The sequence below is a fragment of the Olea europaea genome, chromosome 9 (assembly GCF_002742605.1).
Source record: "Olea europaea var. sylvestris chromosome 9, O_europaea_v1, whole genome shotgun sequence".
In the NCBI taxonomy this organism is placed as follows: Eukaryota; Viridiplantae; Streptophyta; class Magnoliopsida; order Lamiales; family Oleaceae; genus Olea; species Olea europaea.
The window spans coordinates 3,884,965-3,912,106 of NC_036245.1; the positions used below are offsets into that span (position 1 = coordinate 3,884,965).

A 27,142-nucleotide genomic window follows, 5' to 3' on the forward strand; every position below is an offset into this window, starting at 1 on the left:
GTCAATATATATTTGACTATGTTAGTGAATGTATTAAAGTTGTTGGGGTTCAAAATGTGGTTCAAATTGTAACCGACAATGCTTCCAATAATATGGGCATCACAAAATGGTTGGAATTAAAAAGGCCTAACATGTTTTGGACATCATGTGCCTCTCACACTTTAAACCATATGCTTGAAGGAATCTCTAAACTTTCTATCTTCAAGGGAATGATTAACAAGGCAAAACCATTCACTATCTTCATTTATGCACATCACAAAACATTGGCATTGATGAGAAAGTTCACAAGAAAAAATAAAAAATAAAAGAGAGAGAGAGAGAGATAGGCTAGAAGTGACTAGATTTGCATCATCTTTCTTAACATTTCGAAGTTTACTTGATAAAAAATAAGACTTGATAAATATGATGACTAAAAATGAATGGGATAAAATGAAATGGTCCAGGCGTAAAAAGGGAAAAGAAGCATTTGATATTGTTGTTCCAAATGATTTTTGGAACATGATAGATTTGTGTTTGAGGGTATTCACTCCACTCGTGAAAGTGTTTAGGCCTCTTGATGGAGAAAAAAAGCCTTCAATAGGCTTTATCTATGGAGAGCTACTAAAGGAAAGATGTCATTAAAATGACGTTGAAGGGGGAGTGTAATTATAGGCCAATCTTAGAGATTATTGATGCCAAAAGCAAGATTGACTTGATAGTCCACTTCATACAACGGCTTATTTTTTGAATCTTTTCTATTTTTATCAAGAATCCATGTATCAAAGCTGATCCATTGATGATAAATAATGTGATTGCTTGTGTTGAGAAATTCTTTCGTAATATTCAAATGGAACATCATGTTATAAATATTGAGTTGAAAAGATTTGTCCAAAAAGAAGGTTCATTTGGAAGAAAGCTTGCACTAAGTGGATGTAAGAACAATGATGAAAATTACAATCCAAGATAGGACTCATGTGGCTCACAGCTGGTTCTCCATCTATGAGCATGACCACAAGGAGGTAAAGAACAAACCTTTATCGAGTTGTCAAAACCATATGAATATAATATGAAATGTCTAGAAAATAATCTTCCAAATTGTGTTTAACACAATGAAAATCACTTCCTTTTATAGAGATAAATTCCATCCCCCACAATTAATCCAAAATTATGAATTTTAAATTTTGTAACTAAGCTTGAATATTAAAAAGGAAAACTGAAAATTATTAGGTTTTAATTTTGAAAGGTTGAAACTTATTTTATGTAACAACAATCTCCCACATGTTTTAAACTTTCAAATAGATAAATATAAATAATAGTGGCAACATAATACTAATAAGTACACGAATATTTTGAACTTGAATCTCACTTAGTGATAATAATTTAAATTTGAGAGACCCATAATATACTAATCCTTGAATCAGGTCCCTATAGCCAAGCTTCAATTGCTACACACACAATATCGATTTAAGCTATAGTTTATAGCGCGTAGCACTATTAATGGCGATGAGCTCTAATCTTTATTCTAGTAATAGTATCTAAAGAATAACTTATTCCCATAGCCATAGCGTCGTGACAACTCTTACATAGGTGAATCTTCTTAGGGTGAATGTAACCTATACCTCATGAGAATTCTCGTCTCGGTATTCATTCAAGGTTAAACCTTCCTAACGTCAAATTATTGTTAGCACTATCACCATATGGATGAGTACAGATAAAATATTGGTATTACAAGCCACACATAGTGTCTGTTATTTCTGTCACATTGAACTTTCTTCGTGGGATCTCAAATCACAAAGGTTGGGTTACTTTTTTCTAGTGTGGTTTGCTTTGATCATACCGTGAGACCCTGGTCTCCAACGAGGCTATCTTGTCAACACCTATGGTTGGTGATCTTGGATAGCATAAATGAATAAAGCCAATTTGCCATGGTTAAAAATAGGGGAAAGGATACAGACTAAGGTGGTGACAAATGATTGGGTGTTTTTTGCTTTAATTTTTCAAACTGTCCAATTGCGGGTGACATGTGTCATCCCTATTTTTTAGCCTATTTTTCACCCTAGATGTGTAGCACAGTTGAGCATAAATTGGAATCAATATGTATTGGTTATCCTCTGACCTAGGTTGTCTTGCGATTGGTGGATTTAGATGGAGTGTATTGTCCACTAGGGAAAAAAAGCCATCTTAGTTGCAATGTCTGCCTATTTGACAAACATTGACAAGATGGGTTTGTTTTGGCCTCAAGAATGGCAAGACAAGTGCATCAATTCCTACTTTGGGAAGTTTTTAGAACTTGATAATTGATTTTGTAGGACAATTTCAATGTTTTGATCTACCACAATATTTAATCTTGATATTACAATTTATTCTGATCCTTATATGACCCTATCAAGTTATCAAAAGTAGGTCTAGGCATCACCATGCAGTTGTGAACGCTAGCTCTATGGTAAATGGTACAAACAACTTCTCCCACGGCCTATTCTGTAGTGCAACTTGATTTGGACCTTAATCTTTTCTCTGCAAATTGATAAGTGCATATTATGTTCTTCTTTGGGGCCTTTATTCTTAATTATTTAATGATATGTTGAGAGGATATTTGCTTAATTTTGTGTAAAATATTTTAATTGTATGATAACTCCGACTTAGATATAATTGAGCATGAAAGGAGGGAAATTTTGAGCTAATTCATAGTTGGTTTCCAAGCAATTAAAGACTAATCGAATAGCACAAAACTTATTATAAGTAAAAAGAGAGTTATCTATAATATATTAAAATATCACATCAAGGGAGAATCATTTTTTGACAATTTTAACCCCCTACAATTCAATTATTTCAATAATACCTTACATTTCATTTTTCGATATGTAATAAATACTACATAATTATTGTCATTTATGAAATTTTTTTATTAATTTTCAATTAATTAATATACACATTAACCTAAATTCAATGAATTTTCACTTAATGAATCTTGAATTACATGAACTTAAAGTTATTAAAGATAAATTTATTCATATTCATGTATATGAAAATTTTAATGGGTGTTTAAATTTATGTGTTAACAATTAATTTTTATGTATCAAATGTAATATAAAAAGATTGCTCATTATAGTATTTGACCATTGCAACAAACTTGAATCAGAGAAAATTGAGTTTTGAGAGTACTGTTTGAATATAATTTTCTTCTTTTAAATTTTTATGCTAAATTTTATTTTCTTCAATTTGTCATAGACTCATCAAATCCTTCAACAAATTGGTATCAAATATTAGTTTTACATCACTTATAAAGTATTTTAGAATAACGTGCAATGCACGTTCAACTTTGACTAGTTTAAAGAAAATTACAAGTTTCAGGGGTTAAATTCAACATTTTGAAAATTCGGAAACTAAATTGCAAGCTTTCAATAGTTGATACAGACTAATTTCTAATGATTATTAAATTTTGGGGACCAACATTGAAGATGTTGAAAGTTTCGACTTCAAAATAGAATTTTAGGATTAAAAAAAAGACCAAAGTTGTATGAAAACTTGAAGGAAAAAATGACTAAGGCTATATGAAAAAGGTTGAATTGGAGACCACTTGAATGAATCTGGAAGAGGAAAAATAAAATCTTGCAATTCAACCTTTTCTTAAAAAGCAATAAAGGCACAGTTGTTCACATAATCTTGGGGCCTATAAATATACACCTTCATCCAAAAACTAAAAAGTGGTTCTTGGGGATTCAATAGAAATATCATTCAATTCCCAAGGAAAGAAAAATCAAGGAAATCATTCAAGAAGCTAGGATTTCATGAATTTTACAAGAAGAATGTGGATTCTTGATGCAAGATCTTCATCTTTTCTTGTTCTTCCTTAAAAACCAATGATTTACACCAATTTTTTCTTGTAATCTTCTTCTTTCATGTTGCGCAAATAAATGATTAGTTGTGAGGGAAAATCTCACAATGAATTTTGATGAAAAAAGTGTGTTTAAACAATCATTTCATTTAATAAAACTTTTAATTAGTGCATTTGTTGATGCACTTCTTTGACTGGTGAAGTAAACAAGCTACCTTGGGAATAACATTGCCAATATAACATAGTTTTAGAACCTTATTTTTAATTTTTGTATATTGGTTATTATTTGATGTTCTGTGAATTATTTTTACTTTTCTTCTTCATGATTTGACTTGCTTGATTATAAATTCATTGATTTTTGAACGACAAGAAGTTGAAATGTGAGTTATTTTTTAGACCATGAAGTAAAATCCGCCAATTTGGGTAAAATATAGAGATGCACTTTATGGTTGTTGAGATCATTGATTGAATTCTTTGGTGATTGAATATTCTTGATTGAGGCTTGTCCTGATTCACATAGAGGTATAGTGAGTTGACGTAATGCTTGCTTGACACCCATTAATTTATTTATGGTTTGCTACAGGCGTAGAAGCCAGAAGAATTAAATTAAATTAGGCTCATATTTTTCTCATGTGATGATCTAACACCACAAGCCTAGCCCTATGCTCGTCCTACATATTAAATGAAAGTCCAATACTAGTCCAATATGTCTTATATAAATTTTAATCTCATAAAATGGTTCAACAAGCAATCATGCACATTTTCATTTATATATATATGATGTTTTCTTAATTTGGTCGAGCATTCAAGGCATTAAACCTCATGTTTTACTCACACGCGTTTCATAGTTTGGATGAATTGTGTGTGTGTGTGTGTGTATAGACACACACACACACGCGTACATACAATTCTCTTTAATTGGGGAATAATTACCGAACATTTTTTTCCAATTGTGAGTAACTTTTCCATTTGCTCCAAAGCTTTCATATTCTTTTCTATTATACATATTTTTGTATCCATTGCAAAACGATGTGTAAAAGTAAGATTTTCAAAAGTAAGAAAAAAAGAGGCAAATTTCTTAGCATCGGGTGTCATCGGGAAACAACATTCATCATCCAATTTTGTCCATTTCAAAGTTTCAGATCTAGGTAAGTACATGTGCAAGTGGTTATTTTGTTTTCAAGTTGTGGTTTTTCGTTAAAAGTATGAATGAATTTATACCTTCGGGTACGATGATACGGCACTACTATAATTTGAAATATCATTCTCCATCACTACATGTTATGATAATTCTATAGATATCGAATTTTGTCAAAAAATCCATCTACGTGTGATAGCATGAATCTATAGTACAAATTTTCTAATTTGATAACGAAATGAACCAATGATATGTATTGAGTTCCAAACTCAATAGTTAATTCTCTTCCTATAGGTTGACTTGATCTGTGCGGAGCTTGGATGATGATAGATGAAGATGCAACGTGTCATGGACAAGCCATTGACTTAATGTTTTTATTCAGTTATGAAATGTTTATGTGCTTTTTTAATTTAATTTTTTTTAAATAAATGGATTTCTATGAAGATCATTTGTGGAACTATTCTAAGAAGATTTTTATGTAATAGTTATATTTACGGAAATTAATGTAAAAGTTACTGTTTATCACAAAAATGTTAGCGATAAGATTTAATGTCGTCGTTTTTTTTTTGTTTTTTTTCAGCTTTTACCCTTGAGTTCAGAAATTCATAACTCATTCATTACTTGATATTTTTGGATGAAACCAGTGGGCTTTGATAGTCTCAGGGGTTAGCTAAAACTTGAAATCTTATCAATTTTAAGTCACTTTAAGTAAACTGTGTGGGTTTATCTTCCAAATCGGGTCGCTGTGGGGTTTTGGAAAATATTTAACACCTCCTATGTGGTTGATGGAAGCCAGATTTTGGATATGTCTTCTCATAAGGAGTTTCCTATTTTACATTTAAAATTTCATGAAGTTTCGGGGTTGATATCTATGCAAATGGATTTATTTTGACGCTTACACGCAAAACGTAACAGCATGCTGATTAGTCACTGCCAAAAAAGTTGTGCATGAACTATTCACGTTAATGAATATATATATGCATGGAGAATTGTTTAAGTTCCCTTTTTTTCCCTTCTGGAATAATCTATTGCTGTGCTATGTTCAAAAATTGGTTCGGCTTTTAACAAATTAAGTTGTGGGTTTTATTTATTTTTGGGTTTCTTAATATTAAACTATATGTTTTACATTATATATACCGTGCCATGGTCCATGTAATAAAATAGGTAATATGCATGGAAAATTATATTGTTTCAAGCAAAATTTATTTTTAAATAAAATTTTAAATTAAATCTTTATGCTTTTTTGTTAAAATTATAGTTAAATACTAACTCTATGGTTTAGGTATAATCATTGGCGGATTGAGGCCAGGGCTGGAACGGGCTATAGCTTGTGTCAACCTCAGGCCAGATCCAGTAGCTGCTCCTTTTTTTTGAAACATTGTGCCAAGCCGAAATTAATAATAAATTATATAGCCATTAGCCTATGCCAAATACAGTAAAGGTTAAGGGCAACTTACAAAAATACCCTTAAAATTAGGGGTGTTTTGAAAAATTATATGAAAGGTTTTTTAGAAGTATAAAATACTGTTCAAAATTAAGACATAATATCACTTTTTTATAAAAATTGTGTCACTTTTTCGTAATTCAAAAAAGTGACACAAACTAAAAAAAAAAAGTGACAAACACCAAAACAACACAATCCATTTGTGCAACACCGATAATCGTGTTCTTAACATATTCAAGACAATCAACATGCTGATTATGTTAGGAAAATATCACATATCATGTCACTTTTTCAAGAAGATATAAAGTGACAAATATTAAAAAAAAATGAAAAAAAGTGAACAATTAAAAAAAAAAGTGTCTTTAAAAGTAGCAAATGATATTTAATGGAGTCTAAATTTTATTATTTGTATGCCTCGTATAAAATGACTTCAAATGACTATTCTTTATCCGTTGAGACATGAAATACACAATTTGTTTGAGCTATCTTATAATTTGTCTCTTAAAGCCTCGCCTTCACCATTCCAATGCACGCCCACCTTCACAGTTCCCAAGCAACTAATATCTTCCTTCCCAGTTCAATTTTGCTCAACAATTAAATTTCCTTTTTCAATCTATTGCACATACAGCCTCTTAAAGCCCTCGGTTTCACCATTCCCAAGCAACTACTATCTTCCTTCCCAGTTCAATTTTGCTCATCAATTAAATTTTGTTTTCAATCTATTGCACACACACTCAAAATATTTGAGAGGGGGGGGAGGCTGAAATAATGAAACATGCCCAGAATGTAGAATTTAGGCTTGGAAGTATCAATTTCACCAAATATCGTTTCTGCTTATGTTCTATTTCGTGGATTTGATACGCTCTCCTCACTTGCTTATTAGTATTTTGCTTTTCTTCATCCACCACTTCACCACAAAGCACTTCTGAGTTTATCATTTATTCTCAAATTTATGACTGGTGAGTTGAATGGTACGCGAAGTGGTCAAGAATTTGTACTGATAACGAAGAAGAGGTAGGCAACTATGGGTGGAGGAGAAAAATGCAGCTACGCAATAGAGGAGGTTATTGTGGTGGTATTGGAAGGAAGTGGGGTTTTTGGTGGTTTGAATTTGGGTTAATATTGTTTGATTGCGTGAAGGTGGAGTAGTGGAGCTGGATGAAGAAAGAGTAAGTGAGGAAGTTATGGTGAAGGATAGGGTAGAATGAATCATTGTCTCCTTTAGAGCTTTCTACAATCTGCTACGGGTATGGGGGTTAGATTTTGACGTAAATACTACGTGATTTATAATTTTAATTAAGTTTAAGAGTATTAATCAAATATCTAATTTTTTTGAGGTACTTGACCTAATTTTCCCAAAAGTTAATACCCATTTAATTCCCCCAATCCCAATCTAGACATCTCATCCCCTCTCCCTCTCTCTCTCTTCTGTGTCGACTATCACTGTCTCTACACTCTCTGCTATTATTTGTATGCCTATAGAAGAATAAAGTATACCAGCCCTCAATTGTGCCTAAGATCAGCTCAATTTCTAGGAATCTGTTTCTCCACTGTTATGAAATAGGCTACTGTAAGATTTATTTCTTATCCATTGTTTTTCTATTTTTGGTGGTGAATTTGGTTTTGAAATTTTTTATGCAATTAGAAGCAAGTCATTTTGATAATTTAAAAACAGGGAAAAATGGCCAATTATATGATAAGTGGCTGTTGAACTATATATGAGTGTTATTTTCTAAGATAGGGTTGTTAAAGATGTGACTTCTACTGATTTTGTTATTCTTATATTATATATCCTTTTATATAACAGTCGAACTAAATTCTAGTATATGATTGTTTCTGAATTATCATTTCCAGAATTTTAAATTCCATTTGATCTATGTTTCTGGTGTAGTGGAAAGATAAAGCTAACTATTGACATGTTTGGATAGTATTCTATCTAATTTCAAATTGATCTTTGTACTTGGCTTAATTTATATTAACTGAAATTTAATTAATTCATAGGTGAACTAGAAAAATGCGTGAATGAGGTTCATTGAGATGAGTTAACCGGTGAAATGGTAGGACATTATATGGAATTTTGAATCTTTGATGCCTTTGTAGTCTTGTCATTTTGCGAATTGGGAAAGAGGGGAAAATGGGCTGGTTCACAGATTTTTTACAGGCAGGGTACTTGGCAATTTTGCATTGAAAGATAATTATAAAAAAATGGACAAAACAGGTGTTGTGCTGCACCTGTAAACAGCGTAGACTGTAAAATTTCTGTTAACCATTCCTGCTAGTAACACCTATAAAACTTCTGTGAACCATTCCCTTGTACAAGGGAAATTGTTCTAGTTGTAATTAAAATTCTCAAACTTATTGTAGAATTAATATTCCAAACTTTGTTTGATGCCTTCTTATTTTCAACATTCCATTAACTAGTATATCTCATTCCTAATAACATTTTTAGTTCAAAAGATTCGTTGAGAAGGCGTAAAGTGACTTCATGCACAAGATATATTTAAAAAATAAAAAAATACAAAGTACAATAAAAATATTTTCTCTCATTTTAAACATACTAAGAGGAAATATTTTTATCATCACGTATGAGATGTACTAATTAATAGAATGTTGAAAAATTGAGGACCTTAATTGAAATTAAAATGTGGTGTACCTAAAATATGGATATATTCAACTTTTGTTTATTTAAAATTAGGGACAAGATTGCCTTTTATAACCATACGTTTTTAACACAAATCATGAAAAAGGTGTGGGGGTGTGCTATTTTTGAAAGATTGGGGTTACATGTTGCCATAAATCAAAAACTTATGAGTTGGATGCTTCAATATTCACCCAACTTATACCATGACCATTGTTTACTCATTAAACGTGTCCACGAAAATCTCATGTGGCAAGTTATGATTATTAAAAAAAAATTAAAACCTAGCTAAACCATAACTCACTAGAATCACCATATGTGAAACGCAACTTCCAAGGCCCCATAAACTTCTATAAGCACCAGTGAAGCATCCTCAATTTCAGAATTGAAAAATCCTATCCCTCAATTCGCTCATCTCACCCACTAGTGATGGACATGCTTACATTTAGTTCTGATTCCAAAAGAATCGAGCCGAATCATGAACCAACAATTTTTTCTATAATGGAACTAATGATTTTTTTTTTTTTTAAGATATGAAACCAAACTGGAATCGAACCATTCGGTTATGCTTCCAGTACTTAAATTTTCATACTCGCCAAATAAAATCATATCCATATGTTAGTAACATATAACTAAATAAAAAAAATAAACATCATAATTCAGGAAGTTCGAATTATCAATCATAAAGATCACAAAAATCTAAACTAACAAACAAAATAGAATCATAATCTGAATACACAAATCAATTTCCATCCCATACAAAAGATTATGTAATAAAAATGATTCATTAATGTAGAAGAATGAGTCATTGACAAAAGTTAATAATATCAAGTTCCATCTTTATGCTCCACCCAATTAATTCCTTTAGATTAAGCCATCAAACATTCATGAGAAAACTGAAATAATAAACTGAAATATAAAGTTGAAATTGAAAGTAATACTAGGGGTGGTGACAAAATGACCAAGCCAAACAACTTAGCACTTACCTTCCAGGCAATTATTAATCATTTAACACTCCCATTGCCTGTGCTGTAACTTTGAGAAACTCTACAAAAATAATTTAAAAGACAGTTAAAATAAATAAAAATAAACTAAAATCGTTTACAATTAATAAGATGTAAGGTGAAAATATTTTATAAAATTTTTATTACCTTACTCAATTTCTTCATAGAACATCGTCTCCTCAATGCAAATCTGAAAATATAAGTAATGGAAAGAACCAAACCAAACCAGAACCGAATGGTTCAAGTCCAAATTGGTTCCATATCTTAAACAAGAACCATTGTGTAACCCCCCGAAAATTTTTGAATATAAACTTAAGCGTTCTATTATATTTTATTATTTTAAAGTTGAGGGACTAAAGTGAAATATATTTTAAATTCTTATGTTTTTGGGTTGAATATTTAGATTTTGACAAAGTGATGATAAGTATATCAATATGGTACTCGTTGAATAGCTCGTATTTAATAAGGTATTTCAGGCTCAATAAAAAGTTTATTCGGAGAGAGAAAATAATTTCAAAAAGTCAGTCATGATTTTATTGACATGGTCGAGATAGTAGAAAAGATATTGGAATTCTTTTAATTATTAGACGAGGTAAGATACTGTATGTGCAAGTGATTTCGTTTCATTATGCTTTTATATTCAATTAAACATGCATGGATTGCCAATGGACCTCCAGAATCTATAAAAAGAGAGATGAAATCCTATGGGATTATAAGAGAACCTAAGATGGGTGTGTCGCTTGGTCACCGATATACTCCATAAGATCAGTTTTTATTGTTTTATATTTGTATATGGAAATTGCACGTATTTTGCTAGGTGTTTTTTGAATATTCACTCTTATAAATCTTTACAGGTTATTTCGGGATGGTCGGAACTGTGGCGAATTGCTGATACGGACGGCCAAGGAAATCCAAGGAAAAGGAAAATAAACAATTAGTTTGATATCTCCAATTTTATTTGTTAGCTTTAATTGTTCAAAAGACCCACTTGTTTAATTAGTTATTTATTTATGTTTAGATTTTTAGAAACTCCGATCTCGTGTTTTAAATTGACGTTTTGGTTGAAATTTGTGTCGTTCTGCATTTACAAAAAGGAAAAATTGAAATTTTCATAACACCCCGTGTCTAAAAAAATTGTGGGGGCGTACAATTTGGTATCAAAGCACAGTTCTACTTTCCTATAGACATTTTCCTATAAAGAAAAAAAGAATAATAATAAATTCGGCATATGAACAAAAAAATTTTAAAAAATCATGAACAGTAACTACACCATTCACAGTATCGAATGGTATGCGACACTGTTCACACGAATAGTGTGCACACTGCTAAAAAAAGGGATTTTTTTAAAAATAAAATTTCTACCCTTTTTTCTTGTGTTTGAAGGTTAAATGTTCGTATTAAATTGATTTTGAATGGTTATTTTACATTTTTTTTGAAACTTTTATTTAACGACATTCTATTTTAACGGATTTTGTAATAAATTAAATCAAAGTATTTTTGTAGGGACTATGAGTTTAAGGATATTGTTTTTGTAAAAATTTTAATTGTGTAATGTGTAAAGAATTCTTGGCACATGACGCTCACCAATTGACCACTCTTCAATTAATGCAAGGAATGGTGTGAAATGTCATTCTTTTAGTATGATTATGAGTTATTTATTTATTTATTTTTTATTTTATGACAGGGGAACCCCCAACCACTATCCTTCAGGTATGTACTGGGTAAATTCTTGGGCTGACACAATCGCTTGCAAACCACGGCAGCCAAGTAATTTGCACTAAGCAAGTCCTATGCGACAGACTCGACCCAGAAAGTGTTGGTAGGGACAATCGAATTGGTGACCAAAGGCCTCCACATTCATCTACTTCACCAACTCGGCCACCCCACGTGGGGCGATTATGAGTTTTCTTACTTTATGTTATGTACTATCATGAGTATGTCAAAGTCAAGTATCCAAAACTTTTCAACTAAGTTAATTTCGAGGACGAAATTTTTTGAGGGGAGATTGTAGCATCCTAAAAATTTTAGAATATAAACTTATGTATTCTATATATTATATTTTACTATTTTGAAAGTTGAGGGACTAAAGTGAAATATGTTTTAAATTCTTATGTTTTTGGGTCGAATATTTAGATTTTGATAGGGTAATGATTAGTATATCAATATGGTACTCGTTGAATAGCTCGTATTTAATCACGTATTTTAGGCTTGAGAAAAAAGTTAATTTAGATAAGTAGGACCCGAGATATTGAAGTTTTAAAAAAATTGTCAATTATTATATTTAATTTAGTTTATTGTTAATATTGATGGTCACGTGTAGATACGTAGAGATCATACTATTAGTGGTTGTTAGGAATCTATTTTTGGTGAGATAAGTATTTATTATATATTTTTTATCAATTCAAATACATGTGCCATATTATGATTTGTTTTACCAAAATTTAATTCCTATCCAATTTTGGTATACATTTTCTCCCATCACAATTGTACTATGACTCAACTGCTATTTTTTTACTATAAATAGTGTACAATTGTACCATAACTTTCCACCAACAAATTTTACACGACAGATAGTAGAGAGAGACAATAATTTCGAAAAGTCAGTCATGATTTTAGTGACATGGTCGAGAAAGTAGAAAAGATATTGGAATTATTTTAATTATTAGACGAGGTAAGATACTTTATGTGTAAATGTTTTCATTTCCTCATGCTTTTATATTCAATTAAATATGTATGAATTGCCAGTGGACCTTCGGGTTCTATAAAAGGAGAGATGAAATCCTACAGGATCTTAACCTAGGATGGGTGTGTCGCTTGGTTACCGATATACTTTATAAAGAGCAAAGTGGTATGAAATGTAGATTTTATTTGGTATATAATTATGTATGGATACTGCACGTATTTTATTGGGTGTTTTTCAAATACTCGCTCTTGACTTGTCTAATTAAAAGTTGAAACTATTAAAAATAGTTTTGCTTTTGCATTTCGAACACGTGAAAATTTGTATATTTGACTAATTGTGGAAATTATTACGTAAATATAGAATATTATAATTTTAAATTTTGATATGTATTTTTTTCGTTATTAAGCCAATGTCAATATGTATGAATTGCCAGTGGACCTTCGGGTTCTATAAAAGGAGAGATGAAATCCTACAGGATCTTAACCTAGGATGGGTGTGTCGCTTGGTTACCGATATACTTTATAAAGAGCAAAGTGGTATGAAATGTAGATTTTATTTGGTATATAATTATGTATGGATACTGCACGTATTTTATTGGGTGTTTTTCAAATACTCGCTCTTGACTTGTCTAATTAAAAGTTGAAACTATTAAAAATAGTTTTGCTTTTGCATTTCGAACACGTGAAAATTTGTATATTTGACTAATTGTGGAAATTATTACGTAAATATAGAATATTATAATTTTAAATTTTGATATGTATTTTTTTTGTTACCCCCCCCCCCCCCCCCCCCCCCCCCAAAAAAAAAAGGGGGCTACCAAACAGGGTTAAATGATTTTTTGACAAAGATTGAATATTTAAAATAATAATTAAAAGCGTATACCCTGTCCACCTATAACCAGAATTAATGCTTTTTTGGAACACTTACCGTGATCCTTATATAACAGTATATGACTATTATTGCTGAAATTTATGTTTCCTGGTCAAACTCTAATGTTTTGTTACCCATTTATTACAAAACATCCCCCCACCATCCAGATGTTAATGTAATAAATTATTAGTTTGAGGGTAGTTTAGTTTTTTACATTTCGTTTTCCTTGGTATTGTTGTATATAAACTCATTGTACCCTACATATTTTGCCCTAAGTTTGGAGGCTCCTCCATTCTTCACAATTGTGCGTTCCCCTCCTTCGATAGATTTATAAAATTAGTTCTTCACCAGTTTGTTCTCCTCTTTGGATAGAGTTATCATATTGGTTTGTTGTTTTCTACACCAGAAAGGTACACTTTGTCACAACTTTCGCCGGGACACAAGGTTGGTAATTTTTGCACATATTTGGTTTCATGCTTCCTGGTTATTAGTGATGGAAATGATATTTTTTTATTATTTTTTCTTTTTGTCAATGTGATTATGAATTGATATGGTTAAGGCTCGTAGTACATGAAATTGCTATAATTGTTGATGTGGTGAGATTCTAGTACCTGAATTTTGATGCTAATTTTTAATTTGGCACTAATAATCTTATAAAATCCACATCTAGATGGAAGGAAAGGTTCGTGGTTGAGAGTTTTCTGTCATTAGGCATCTATATATAAGTAAAATTTTCTAGGTCCCTTAGGGATAGTTGGTAGCCATAATTCTGTGGATTTGAGGCATAGTCAACCAGATGGAATCTGAACATATATATAGATGTTGTATAATGCTGTATTTATTATGTAGAGATTTGAGAATTGACCTCCAAATTTCATCCTAAAATATCCAGATTATGATTTAAAATCATGCAGAAATAGAATTCAGGTCTGATTCTACAACCAAGCGCACTGAAGAAACCAAAATAATTAAACACATTACAGTAGGCTGGTATGTGTGCTTGAAGCCCTTCCATCATCAGGTGGTTGGCGAACATGCGCGCACTATTGATCTGTAAATATCGGGGCCTGGTACATATGTGCACGCCACTCCTTCGGACTGTTCTTTGTAACTATCTTCTCTTAACGTCCACTTCTGGTCCCATGCCAAATGTCTTCTATCTCTTCATTTGTCCTCGAAAACAGGGCCCTGCACCAAGATTCAACCTACAAAGATAAATCTGAGCTGATTCGAGTTAAATAGCCTACAAAATGATAAGATCTAAGGCTCAAATAAGTGTAAAATTTACACGTATGAATTATCCATATGGTTAAATAAATAAAAGCCAAGACAAAATATTATGTGGTTGTCAACGAAAGAATTTTTATGATGTTGCACTCAACTGGCTGAGTCGGATAATTTATTTGATTGAGGAATTTTATCACCCAAGAGTGCAAAAATCTTCACTTAACTACTTACAATAGAGGAGTCGTTTCTTTATTCTTCAAAATTATTTGCAATATTAACAATGGATATGTAAAATATGACAGAAGATAGTCTTGTCTCTTCTTCTGACATTTATGATAATAACTAGATCTTTTGTTTGATCTTTGAATAGTTTTGTAGAATAATTCAAAGCTCTCTGCCTTTACATGGTCTTGGTTCTTAAACGGATTCTCATAATGGCTTATTACCACCAATAATGAGACCATAACGTATTCTTAGCTGATGTTTGTGTTATTTATTGGCAGCATGGTGAGACTCATTCACATTGGTTTCTGCATTGTTACATTCTAGAGAGAGTTTACGAGAATGTTTTGTGGAATATCATGAAAATAAGGGCAGCTTAATTGTCCATATTAGTTGCTTATATAATTATGTTGATTGTTTTTTTCCTTGTTCAGTACTGATTGTTATTAGATGCAAAATTAACTTGTCGAAAACCTTCTTTTTGTAGCCCTAGCTTTGGTGTATATATCGAAGATAACATAAGAATCATAAATATTTTCTAAAATATCCAGTAGCGAAGTACTTTTTCTTTGATAATATCATACATTACCAGTTGACCTACTAGTCATATGATCTGCTGTTTTCAGCTCATTCTGAAGTCCATCAACTGATGAGCCAGTACCAATTAGGCCAAGTAACTGCATGTCCTATTTTTCTTTTAATCAGAATTTATGTATTTTATTACATGCATAGATGTCAAATGAGCTGGTCCAAGACGTCCTACATTACAGATGTGCGGTGTCTGTCTTTTAACTTTTCCTTGTTACTTTCCGAGAAGAGGTAAAGAAAAAGCCGAAATTGGTCTTCACGAACTCCAGACTCAAGACAACCCACCCACAATGCACTCACCTTCTTGTTTCTATCTTTGATTATTCCTTGCAAAGTTTTCTTCGAGTTTTATATTGAGATTTGAGAAGGATCTTAGTGTAAATGTGAACTCTTCTTGCTACTTGCACGCATTTCTCTTTCAGAATCCAACCGACCAATAATGCCACCCCAACCAGCCTTTCTTCCATGTCTACGGCTTGGGCACCCTTCCCTTACAGGTCGTTTTTCGGGGTATATTTTAGTCAAAGTGATTGTTACGATCACCTCTCCAGCAGCCCCCAGCCATCAACCTGTCCAATGTCCATCCCAAGAAGGCACCACCCACAACCTAAGCACTTTATCACCACTGCAGATCTTGTCTAAAAAGCACATATGAATGTGGATTTATAAGTCTAAAAAGCACCATTGGTATAAATAGAGTTACATTTCCCGTTTTAAAATACGGAAACAAATTCAACAATCTGCGGTAGCAGATGCCCTGGATGTCCTTTTCTGTTTTTTCACTGAAAATTGGACAATTTGGCAGCATGTTATGTGTGATTTGAGGTGAAAGGAATCGAATTGTCTATGGCTTGTAGTGGGGGCCTGACTACGGACTAGATAGGCAATCGTCTAAAACACTGTTTTTGTGAGAGCCCAAAAAAATATTACATATAGTTCATAAAAAATTACAGAAAAAATAAAGTCCAAATGCAACCAACCAAACCAATTTAGCTGTATAATTAACAAACATATTAATCTTTAATTAAAATATAAACCAATTTTACACAAAATATCATTTTTCATATTGGCCCACTTGAATTCGTCCTTTCCTCTTTGTTAACCATAAAAAAATTGTACATCTAATTTTTTCCTTTGCAACAAAGTTACTTCTTTTTTCACTCTTTTCCTTCTTGTTTGTGTACAATAAATAATGTGGTTAATGACACGTCACCTTCGTGTGGATTAATGATAAAATAATTTGGACATTATTAAACTACCTCACATTTTTATTTTGATTCAATAGTGGCAATCCGGGTCACATGATTGATTTTATAGTGGATTTTTATTTATTGTATTTATGTCCTGATGGTTTTATGGCTAATGCTAATGAACGTTTAGAGTTATGATGAGTAAATGCTGAAATGTGAGTAAACAGGGGTGTGAAAAGGTGTTATTATACTGCAAGAAAGGGATGATTCTAGATAGAGGATTCACTTGCAATTGAAGCTAAAATATGAGAGACGCTTAAAATTTTTGTCTGTTAGTAGAAGTTTTTAAAGAATCTCATACCTATGGACACAAGAGTACCGTCTTATAACACATGATATTCTAGAAATTGTGCTCCTATCAATTTTTGCAGATGAAAAAAAAAATGTATAAATTGTGCTCATGCATATTTTCTAGGCATCTATTTAGCCTATTTTTTGGCTCATGTTTATGAATAAATGCTCAATCTACTTTTTATCCAAATACCACCACCCGTTTTTGTATATTTATAATTCAAGTTGTTTATAAACACTTCCCAAGTGTTTTCTAATGCTCAATTTGAATGTATCTAAAATTGCTTCTGGTAAGGGATTGCAAGACTTGTTTTGCTTGTCTGATCTAGATTATATTTCCCATTGAAAGAGAAAGTGTTTACCTCATTTTCAATTGCCTACATTTATCATCTAACATAATTATTAAATTGTAATTACCTAATAGTTTTGTGGCCATTGATTTCAATTATATTATGAACAAATGGTTTAAATGATCAACTTGATTGAAATTAAGATTTATGATGGATTTTTAGTCACTTTTGTAGTTGACAAGTGGTTTGTCGATTTTGGACACAAAAGAAACTGATTTTATTAACAAAAAAAAAAAAAATTGCTTTTACAATTTAACCACACACCTCTCACAATTCTTATTAAAGGAAGCACTAAAGTTACTTCCACTCTCTATCCACACTCTCTCTCTCTCTCTCTCAAAGCACTCATATATGATGCTTCTCGCTGTGTCTTTCTTTCACCACACATGCATACAGCCTGTATTTTTGTTTTTCTCTCTTTCACACTTCTTAATTCACTCTATGACTCAAAATAAAGTGCTAGAACATATTTAGTAGTGTATGTTGGTGCCTTACAATTCTAGAAACTTTTTAGATTGTTTCATATATGACAATGGGCTACCTTTCAAATATTTCTCAGATTCTTCTAGGAATGCTTAAGGATTAAGGAATTTGTTTAGCAAGGAATCATCATCAATTTTTCTAGAGAATTGTTGGAGCTTCCTCTTAAGCCGATGATGATTTTCAATTGGATCAATAGCAATACACATTTGACGATGTACGATATACCCCATATTTATTGGAATTCGTAGAAAACATCCCTATTTGAGACCTTGTGTGGAATACAACCTTTGATGTGCGAAAAATCCCCCTCTATGAAATTTGAAGTGCGATTCACCCCCTTACCGTATAATTTCATTAGTTTAGCCATTAAAAGTATCAAAAATTGACAAAATTGAAATGGAATTATTGCAATTGTGATCCCAATTTTTTTATAATTTTTACAAATTATATTCAAATTTTTTATGTGTCAACTGCAATTCCAAACCTATAAAATTTTATTTTCTTCCACAATTTTAAAGGATAAAATGATAATTTTATATTATTCCATAACAAATAATTAAAATAAAAACCAAAAATAAAATACAAAAATCCCCACCCACCCCCAAATTTAGGGCTGGGCAAATCTCTCGAACCGAACCGATCGAACCGAACCCGACGGTTCTTGTCAAATTAAATACCCGAATGGATATCTGAATTGAGAATCGACGGGTACGGTTCGGTTCTCGGTTCTAGACCAAGAATCGAAGAACCGAATATTTCTAATTTTTTTTATATTGAGTAAATCAAATTATTTTAATTTTAATTTTTTCTAAACAAATTAACAATTTCTAAATCCAAATTTTTGGCCCAATAACTTGTTTCATTTCTAATTTTTTTAATTTTTGGCCCCATTACCCATTTTATTGTTTCATTTCTTAGCCCAACAAGATCCAATCCACTAAATAACTCTAAACACCTACACTAAAGTATATAACGTTGTCTCGACTCTTGCACTCACTCTCGTAGCCTCGCTCATATTTCAAAACCTATACAATCGTCAGCCGATGCTGTGACCTCCGATCGAAGTTGCGACCTCCTCCGACCGAAGCTTTGACTTTAGCGATCATTTGAACAAGGTAGTCTACTAGTCTATGGCATTCCAAAACCATTGAATATATCATTGTATTTATATAATGTGGTTATAAATGTTAAAAAATTTAATTATAGTACAGAACCGAACGAAACGGAACTGAACCGAACGGAACCGAACCCGAACGGTTCCATAATTATATTTGGACCCGACGGTTCCATTTACTAGACACCCGAAAATTTTGGTTCGATTCGGTTCTAAAGAGAACCGAACTGACCCGACCCGCGCCCACCCCTACGCAAATTTCACATCGCTAGGATTTGAATCTCACATCAATTCCCAAAACCAAATTTCACCAAATTTTTTTTCCTCTTCATTTCTCCATATCAGCCCTTGATTTTCTTTCTCTCACATCCACACAGTAGCAGAAAAAATAGCAAATTAAAAAAATGAGAAAAGCAAAAGCTCAAGTTGAGAATCCATGATGATAATTAATTTTGGTTCTTGATCGGGTGATAGATACAAAGGTGGGTTGTGGTGGTGGCATTGTTGGCGGAGGAGTCGTAGGTGACGTTAAGCACATAATGAAATCTTCTTTCTCTTCAGTTTGGCCTTTTTCTGCCCTTTCCGTTTAGGGTTTAGTGAGAAAAAAAAATTGGCATATTTTGTTGGTGAATTTTTATTTTGTTCTCTGTTCAATAAAAACAAGGAATTTAGGGCAAAATTGAGGGCTGCAATTAGAAATACAGTTGCATTGGTTTAGTACTTAGTTATCATGTTTATACATCAAGTATGTAGTTTCAAATTAATTAGAATGTGTATTCTAATTAGTTACCAGGAAAGGGGAAAAGAATTGATAAATTTTCTTTGTGAAAATAGAGAAGTTGGTATTATGTTTCTTCCAAGAAACCATTGGTTTCTCTGTATGTTCTGTTTATCGTTTCGATGGCTATCAATGAATGTACAATTGTCTTTTGGGAAGCAAATAAAATTTTAAAGGTTTGGAATTGTGGTTTGGTACATATAATGATTATTATTTTTTTTTTTGTATAATTTGAAATAAATGTAAAAAGTTTGGGATCACAACTACAATTATTAATTTTCAATTTTGCCAATTTCTACTGTTTTCAATGGATGACTAACGGAACTAGACGGTTGGAGGTGAATCGTACTTCAAAGTTCATACATTTTCTGCTCCTAAAATGTTGTATCCCTTGCAATTTTTAATAGATAGGGGATATATTGCACATCGTGAAGTATGTAGAACATTTTTTTGTTATTAATCCGTTTTCAATTCTCCGCTTCAACACTGACTTATAGATTTAGTTCTTCTCTCCTTATTATTCCCAGTTGCATTCAAAACTCTTCAAATTTTGAAGCAAGAGCCATTTCGTTAAGACATCTATATTATTAAAATGTATACCATTTTTTTAAGTCATTTTTATATCATTGGCCCACTTGAATTCGACCTTTCCTAATTTTGGTTTACATGAATTTTAAGAATATATATGTTCGACTTCTAGAAAGAAAAACATTTACAAACAAAACATATAATCTCCACAGACTTAAGATGTCTAGGGAATTCAAATTGTGGACTAAGAAAATTTGAAGTGAATTTGGTTGCATATTATATAACTTTATAGACAAAATATATAATCTCCACAAATCACCGAATCATCATATAATACATAGAGAACAAATTGCATTATGCCGTTAAATTTAAAACTGTTGTTAAGAAAGGAGTTGAAATTTGATATTCTTCAATGTTGTTACAACTTCTTTCATGTTCACCCTCTCACTGGCACTCTCCATGGAGCAATTTAAAGCAAGTTCCATTACAGATGACAAACATCTCAACTTCATTGTGTTGTGCTCTTTTGGCCCCCAACAACTTTGAATCTATAATCCAAGTAATTGCATAAGGCATAGAATCATTTATCCAGCTCCTTAGGTTTAAATCTCCTGAGAACTTTTCATCGCTTGGTTTCATTCGTGTAAATACTTCCATTAACATAATGCCAAAGCTATAAATATCACATCTTATTGACACCGATCCTTCCAATCCATACTCTACATAAAACGTTAGAAAATTCATTAGTCGTATTACGTTGTCGTTACATTGTATTAGAAATATATATAAGTTTCATTATGCGTGGTTGTATATTGTAATCTATGATACATCTAAAATTTTATAAAGCATTACTATGTTTTGTTTTTGCTGACAATGAATACAAATATTAACATTCTAAACCACCCTTATCCAGTCTAATATGGTGGACAGAACATATCCTAAATGCCCAAGAGAAAAGATTGGAGTAAAAGAAAGGAGCTTTACCTGGTGCAATATAACCCAATGTTCCCAGGGTTGTAGTGTATGCATTGCTTTCTCCTTCACCTAATAACTTATCAATTCCAAAATCACTCAAGTGGGCAACCAAATCTTCATCTAGCAAAACATTACTTAGCTTCAAATCACAGTGAACAATAGGCGTTGAGTAGCCATAGTGCAGATATTCGAACACATATACTAGGTCTGTCATTATGTTAATTCTCTGCAAAATATCCAACACATAGTCATCTGAATACAACCACTGCCCAAGGCTTCCATTAGACATGTACTCAAGAACCAAGGCCTTGAAATCTGGATTGGAACAAGTACTAATGACTTTGCACAAATCCCTATGGCGAAGGCTGCGTAGTACTTCACATTCTACATCAAAACTCTTGAATGCATTTTGTTGTTGCAAATTGAACACCTTCACTGCCACATCCCTTCCATTATTAAGAGTCCCTCTATAGACAGAGCCTAAACTCCCGGTCCCAAGCAAATGGCTCTAACTATACCCTTCAGTTGCTTGCAGAATTTCATAATATGAGACCCTTAAAGTTGTTACAGGTGCAAAGTCTACTCCATTTTCCACCAAATATTTTCTTTGGCATCTTCCGATTGCATATATTGCCAAGGCTGTGATGATTAAAATTAGTAATGTAATCCCCAACAAAGAAACTACAGCTGCAATTATCGGTTTTCTTCTCTTTTGTCTACTAGTAGGACATGATCTAAGACCATATACAGGATCACCACATAATCCCTCATTAGACATGAAGGATTTACTTGAACAGTTTCTGAAAGGACGACAAGAAGGAACTTCACCATGTAAATCATTGAAAGAAATGTCCAAGTATGTGAGATACTTAAGTGCCTCCAAGGACTTGGGGATATTACCAGAAAGATTGTTGTGAGATAGATCAAGTTGCTCCAAGCTCAGCATCTTACCCAAGGACTATGTAATAGATCCTTGCAATGTGTTATGTGCTAAGGTAAGATTGCTCAAGGTCTGTAAATCTCCAATTGTGCTTGGGATACTACCCAAGAATCGATTGACTGATATATTAATAAAAATTGCAACCTTCAGGTTCCCAATTTCTTGAGGCAGAGAACCACTCAAAACATTTGAAGATAGACTCAACACCAGAAGATCTTTTTGAAGCCATATGCTTGCAGGTATGCTGGAAGTCAATCTGTTGGCATTGATACATAGATACCTTAGTGCAGTAATATTCCCTACGCACCCTGCAATAGCGGCTGTTATTAGATTTTGGGACAAGACCAATGCATTTAAATTTTGAAGCTCACAGTGAGAGCCCGGGATAGATCCACTTATTATAGTCTGTGTAAGAGATAATCCTTGAAGCTTTTGCAAATTCACCACACTTGCTGGAATTGATCCTGTTAACTCATTGCCATACAAACTTAATTTTATCAAACTGGTGAGATTACCAATTTCATTTGGAATGCTACCTTTGAGATCACAATTATAACCATAAAGATATTGAAGAGAAGTGGACAAATTTCCAATTGATAATGGAAGAATGTCATTCAAAGGATTGTTGCCAAAATCCAAATATGTTAAATATCTACAGTTTGACAATGAAGTGATGAAGCTCAATTCCGGAGATTCACTAATGAAATTGTTCTCTGTCAAGTCTAAAATTTCAATGAAGCGCAAGTTCCCGAGGAAGTTTGTAATTGGTCCATTAAAGTTGTTGTAAGCCAGGATTAACGTAGTGAGTTTAGAAGAATTTTAAATCAAATGTGGATGAAGGTTGCCTGAAAGTTGATTAATTGAAACTGAAATCAGTAATAATGTCGAGATGTTGAAGATTCTTGGGGGCATGAAACCATTTAAGTTATTATTGTTCAAATGAAGATGCTCCAAGTGGAAGAGATTACCAATCTCTCGTGGGATTATGTCTAAAAATTATAAAGTGCTCAAACTTTAAAAAAGAATTATGAAGTGCTCAAACTTTAAAAGACAATATGAAGTGCTCAAACTTTAAAAGAAACGGCATTCTTTAAATTTCTGTATAGAAATACAAATGGCAAATGTAAAACAATTTTTAATCTAATCAAGGCCATGTTTGGGAAAAAAGATGTTTTGAATAATAATTTCTAAAGGATGTATGGTTAAAAAAGGGGGGAAATTTTGGGTTTAAGTATAGAATATTTTATTGTTTGAATGTGTGGTAAAAAATGAGTAAGTAAAAAAGGAATTTTCAAATAATAGCCATCAAACAGGGGCTAAAAGTTACCAGATAGGTTGCAACATTGAATCACAATATTGCAATGATGAAATTTTGAAGATACTGGCTGGTATAGAGCCATTAAGAAAATTAGATCCCATGCTCAAATCCTTGAGGTTATCCAGATTACCCAACTCACATGGAATTGCACCTGTCAATTATTAAATCAGAACGAGAGAATAAAATTACCAAAATGTTGATCTGAATAACATCAATAATTCTGTGAATGAAAATCTTTTCAAAAAAAAAAAAATTATTACCAAAAAATATTATTTAATAACATCAATCATGATTCATTTACCCGACAAATCATTTGAAGCAAGATATAAAATCTGAAGCGTCCTTATTCTCCCAATTTCTCCGGGAATGGATCCACTAAATTTGTTGTAAGACAAAGAAAGTTCCTGAAGTTGTAAACATTCCGATAGATTGGAAGGAATTTCACCACCCAATTCATTTTCAGATAGATAAAGCCCTAGGAGTCTTGGGAAGCCACGGCACATGTGAAGAGGGAGATTACCAGTTAAATTATTCCTTGTAAAAGCAAGAATTTCCATTGTTTGGGCTCCATTTTATTCAAAATGAATTTTCTCTCTTCTTTTCAACCACACACTCTTCAATAAAATAATATTACACATAAATCTAAAACTTTTCATTTTTTTAACCACATTCTTCAAAAATCACTATTCCAAATTTCAATTTTTTCTGCAAAAATTAACTTTAATGGAGCAAAAATGAACATGTCTTTCAATAGCCATTCCACTGAAAGAACAATTTTGTCTAACTTTCTATTCTACCGAAAAGAGGAAAAAAGTGTAGAGCAAAATAAAGATTGAGAATCAAACATAAATAATTAATATGCTACAATTTAAAATAGTCATGAATTTGTTAATTTTCCACACAACGTTGATTTAATTAATTAACCTGTAGAAGTGGAAAAGTGGTTCATTTACTTTCTTCATGTAATTAAACAATTATCTTTCTCCGTATAATATTTCTATTCAAATAGCCAAAATGAATCGAAGTGGAATGTCTTTTCTATTAACATATTTTTGAAAATAATGAGACCTTTAATACAACTTCAACAACCCACTTTATATTTGCTGCCACCAATATACTTGATTGCTCCACCATATTATAAACGCACATCAATTATACATAGGTGGTGACGTGACTTGAACACCTACTATAATATCATGTTAGCCATTTCATCTAAAAGTTAACTTATTAGAGATGGGCTCATTTTTATTTCTTTTAATCTATATTTGCCTTCAACTATCCAAACACAAACAGAAGTAGTTAACCTTCCCTTTTTCTCTTGCTTCCCCAAGATATCAAAGTCAACTAATAATCAGGTTCATATTTCTTTTAAACTTACTTTTTTTTTTTCAATTTTGTTTTGAACCACACAATCTCTCGATAAAATAAGGCATAATTACAGCAATGGCCTCGAACTTTTTGAAGCTTTGTAGGTTTTACTCTAACATTTCATTTATTGCACCTGTGATCCTAAATCTTTCAAGTATATGATTAACAAAGTACCACGTGTTAAAACAGACTAATAAAGAGAGGATTCAAATCATAGTGCGTGTTGTAATCGATTTTACAAATGCTTCGTAATTGTTCATTAGTTTAGTTAGATAATTAGTTATAAAAACACAATTCACAAGTTTACTATTTGATTAGAGTTAATATTAACTATAACTAGATTAAGTAGTGAGCACATTGTCCTTGTGTAAATAATATCTTATTCCCAATTCTATTACTTGGATATGATATCTTACACTTGCGAAATTTTGTCAATCAACATAACTGATTTCATTTCTGTGATAATGAGCTCTTGCGTCATTTGTTGTCGCGTATCGAACTGAAATTTTGTGTACCTCAAGTTTCTTCGGTCCAATTAGATATTAAATGTCATTCCCTCAAACGAACAATAAGAGAGGATAGTTAAAACTTAAAAGGAATTACTAATGCTGCATATCTATATTTGTCTATTTTGCGCATGTCTTTCCATTTATTTTGTTCTTTCAGAAAGTTGAAAAACTATCTACCCTCTCATCAAACCACCATGGTGGTATAATATTTATTAATACAAAAATAATAATTAAACAGTGCAAACTTTATAGGAAGCGTATAACCTGACCTCCATTGGATGAAATATAGTTAAAATTAAAGACCTAACCAATCGAAAAGGCTAGGAGCTAAGGAGTTCAAAATGATCAACTTATATCTTATGAGAATTTTTTATGCTTCATGTCACCATATGCCTAACAATAGACTTAGGGAGACTCTACAATTAATATTGAAAGAATCCAGGACGGTCTAATACTACTTCAAATTTTAGAGTTACTAAGTTTACGTTCTAGATTACCAATTTGTTTGATCTTACATACGGAATTCCACTAACCAAAGCAACACGTCACTTTAATTAGTTTCTAGATGGTTAAACATACAGTTCAATTTAATCCTATGTTTAAATGCCCCAGTTATAATATTGTAAAAACTAATAAATAATACAAGATATGATGACGAAGAAACTCTAACATGGGTAAAACTCCGGGACCACGCCAGTTACCTCCACTATAGACAATTCAAAGCATGCAATGACAAGCCTATACTTGTACCCATTAAGACCCGCTACCAAAGCCTTACGATCAACTGTTGTAGACACCTCTAACGCTAGAACTCCTGATGTACCTCATGTAGCCTCTTGCTGCCGTAGATTCCTCTAGCCTCCTGCTAAATCTCCAAGTCTACCTCCTGTTGCCCAATCTACTGTCTCCTACAGCTTCTTGATCTATACTAAATGTTTCTCCAAAGTCGACCACCAAGAACCGCCTGTTCTTGTGCTTATAATTGCACTTCAATCCACCTCTCTCAATCTCCCAATGAGAGAGTCTCATCCTAAACTGATTCAAGGGAGCACAATGTTTTGTCTTCAAGACCCTTGAAGTTTTTTCCAAAGATAGGTTGCCAGATAACAAGAATTAAGTCAATGAATTCTCCAGTTAATTTCAACTTGGATCACTTCAAGAATCTTGTAGATGTTATGGAGATGAAAGCTCAATGTTGCAACCTCTATTTTCCCACATCCAAGACTTTGCTATTTATACTTGGGGGTAAATAAGTGTCTTGGGCTGTTTAAAACTCTTCAAAATGCGACCTAGGATTTGGCTGGGTAACACTGTCATTCGAGCGATAACTCAGCGAAAAGCGAGCGACAAGGTTCTATGTTATTTTCGTTCGAGTGATGGCAGGGCGAGAAGCTAGCAAAATTTCGGTGTCGCATTCTCGATTTCAACCTCAAGCTCGAACCCTAATCCATCCCAACTGACTTTACAAAATTGCATTCTAAGTCCTTGACTTTGACAACAATGTTCAATTAAGTCCATGAATTTTACAAACATACAATTAAGCCCTTTTTGTCCACAGAATTGCCAATACACTTTCTGTAATGCCCCGCAAAAAAAAAAAAAAAAAAAAA

General features: G+C 32.4%; 2 protein-coding genes and 1 long non-coding RNA gene across 3 annotated transcripts; 1 reads left to right on the forward strand and 2 right to left on the reverse strand.

Annotated features, from left to right (window-relative positions):
• Positions 1 to 13,719: 13,719 nt before the first annotated feature.
• LOC111399451 lies at positions 13,720 to 18,418 on the forward strand. The gene is made up of 3 exons (XR_002703661.1): positions 13,720 to 14,035; positions 14,506 to 14,698; positions 14,776 to 18,418. It is a non-coding gene; the product is annotated as an uncharacterized LOC111399451 (long non-coding RNA).
• Positions 18,419 to 20,797: 2,379 nt separating this feature from the next.
• Positions 20,798 to 22,343, reverse strand: LOC111399833 (receptor kinase-like protein Xa21). The gene is made up of 3 exons (XM_023027325.1): positions 21,966 to 22,343; positions 21,407 to 21,905; positions 20,798 to 21,141 (listed from the first exon to the last, which is right to left on the reverse strand). Exons 1-3 carry the CDS (start codon positions 22,341 to 22,343, stop codon positions 20,867 to 20,869), a joined length of 1,152 nt encoding a protein of 383 aa, XP_022883093.1. The 3' UTR covers positions 20,798 to 20,866.
• A 12-nt stretch (positions 22,344 to 22,355) lies between these two features.
• On the reverse strand, positions 22,356 to 23,424 carry LOC111399834 (probable leucine-rich repeat receptor-like protein kinase At1g35710). Its single transcript, XM_023027327.1, has 2 exons — positions 23,420 to 23,424; positions 22,356 to 22,989 (listed from the first exon to the last, which is right to left on the reverse strand). Exons 1-2 carry the CDS (start codon positions 23,422 to 23,424, stop codon positions 22,356 to 22,358), a joined length of 639 nt encoding a protein of 212 aa, XP_022883095.1.
• Positions 23,425 to 27,142: the final 3,718 nt, after the last annotated feature.

Excerpts from the sequence above, each read along its gene's own strand:
- LOC111399833 (XM_023027325.1), bottom strand. The coding sequence starts at position 22,343 with ATGCTGAGCTTGGAGCAACTTGATCTATCTCACAACAATCTTTCTGGT. Across the intron at positions 21,906-21,965 it reads ATGGAGTAGACTTTGCACCT|AGCCATTTGCTTGGGACCGG; the intron begins GTAACAACTTTA and ends GGGTATAGTTAG. Across the intron at positions 21,142-21,406 it reads ATTGGGTTATATTGCACCAG|AGTATGGATTGGAAGGATCG; the intron begins GTAAAGCTCCTT and ends CGTTTTATGTAG.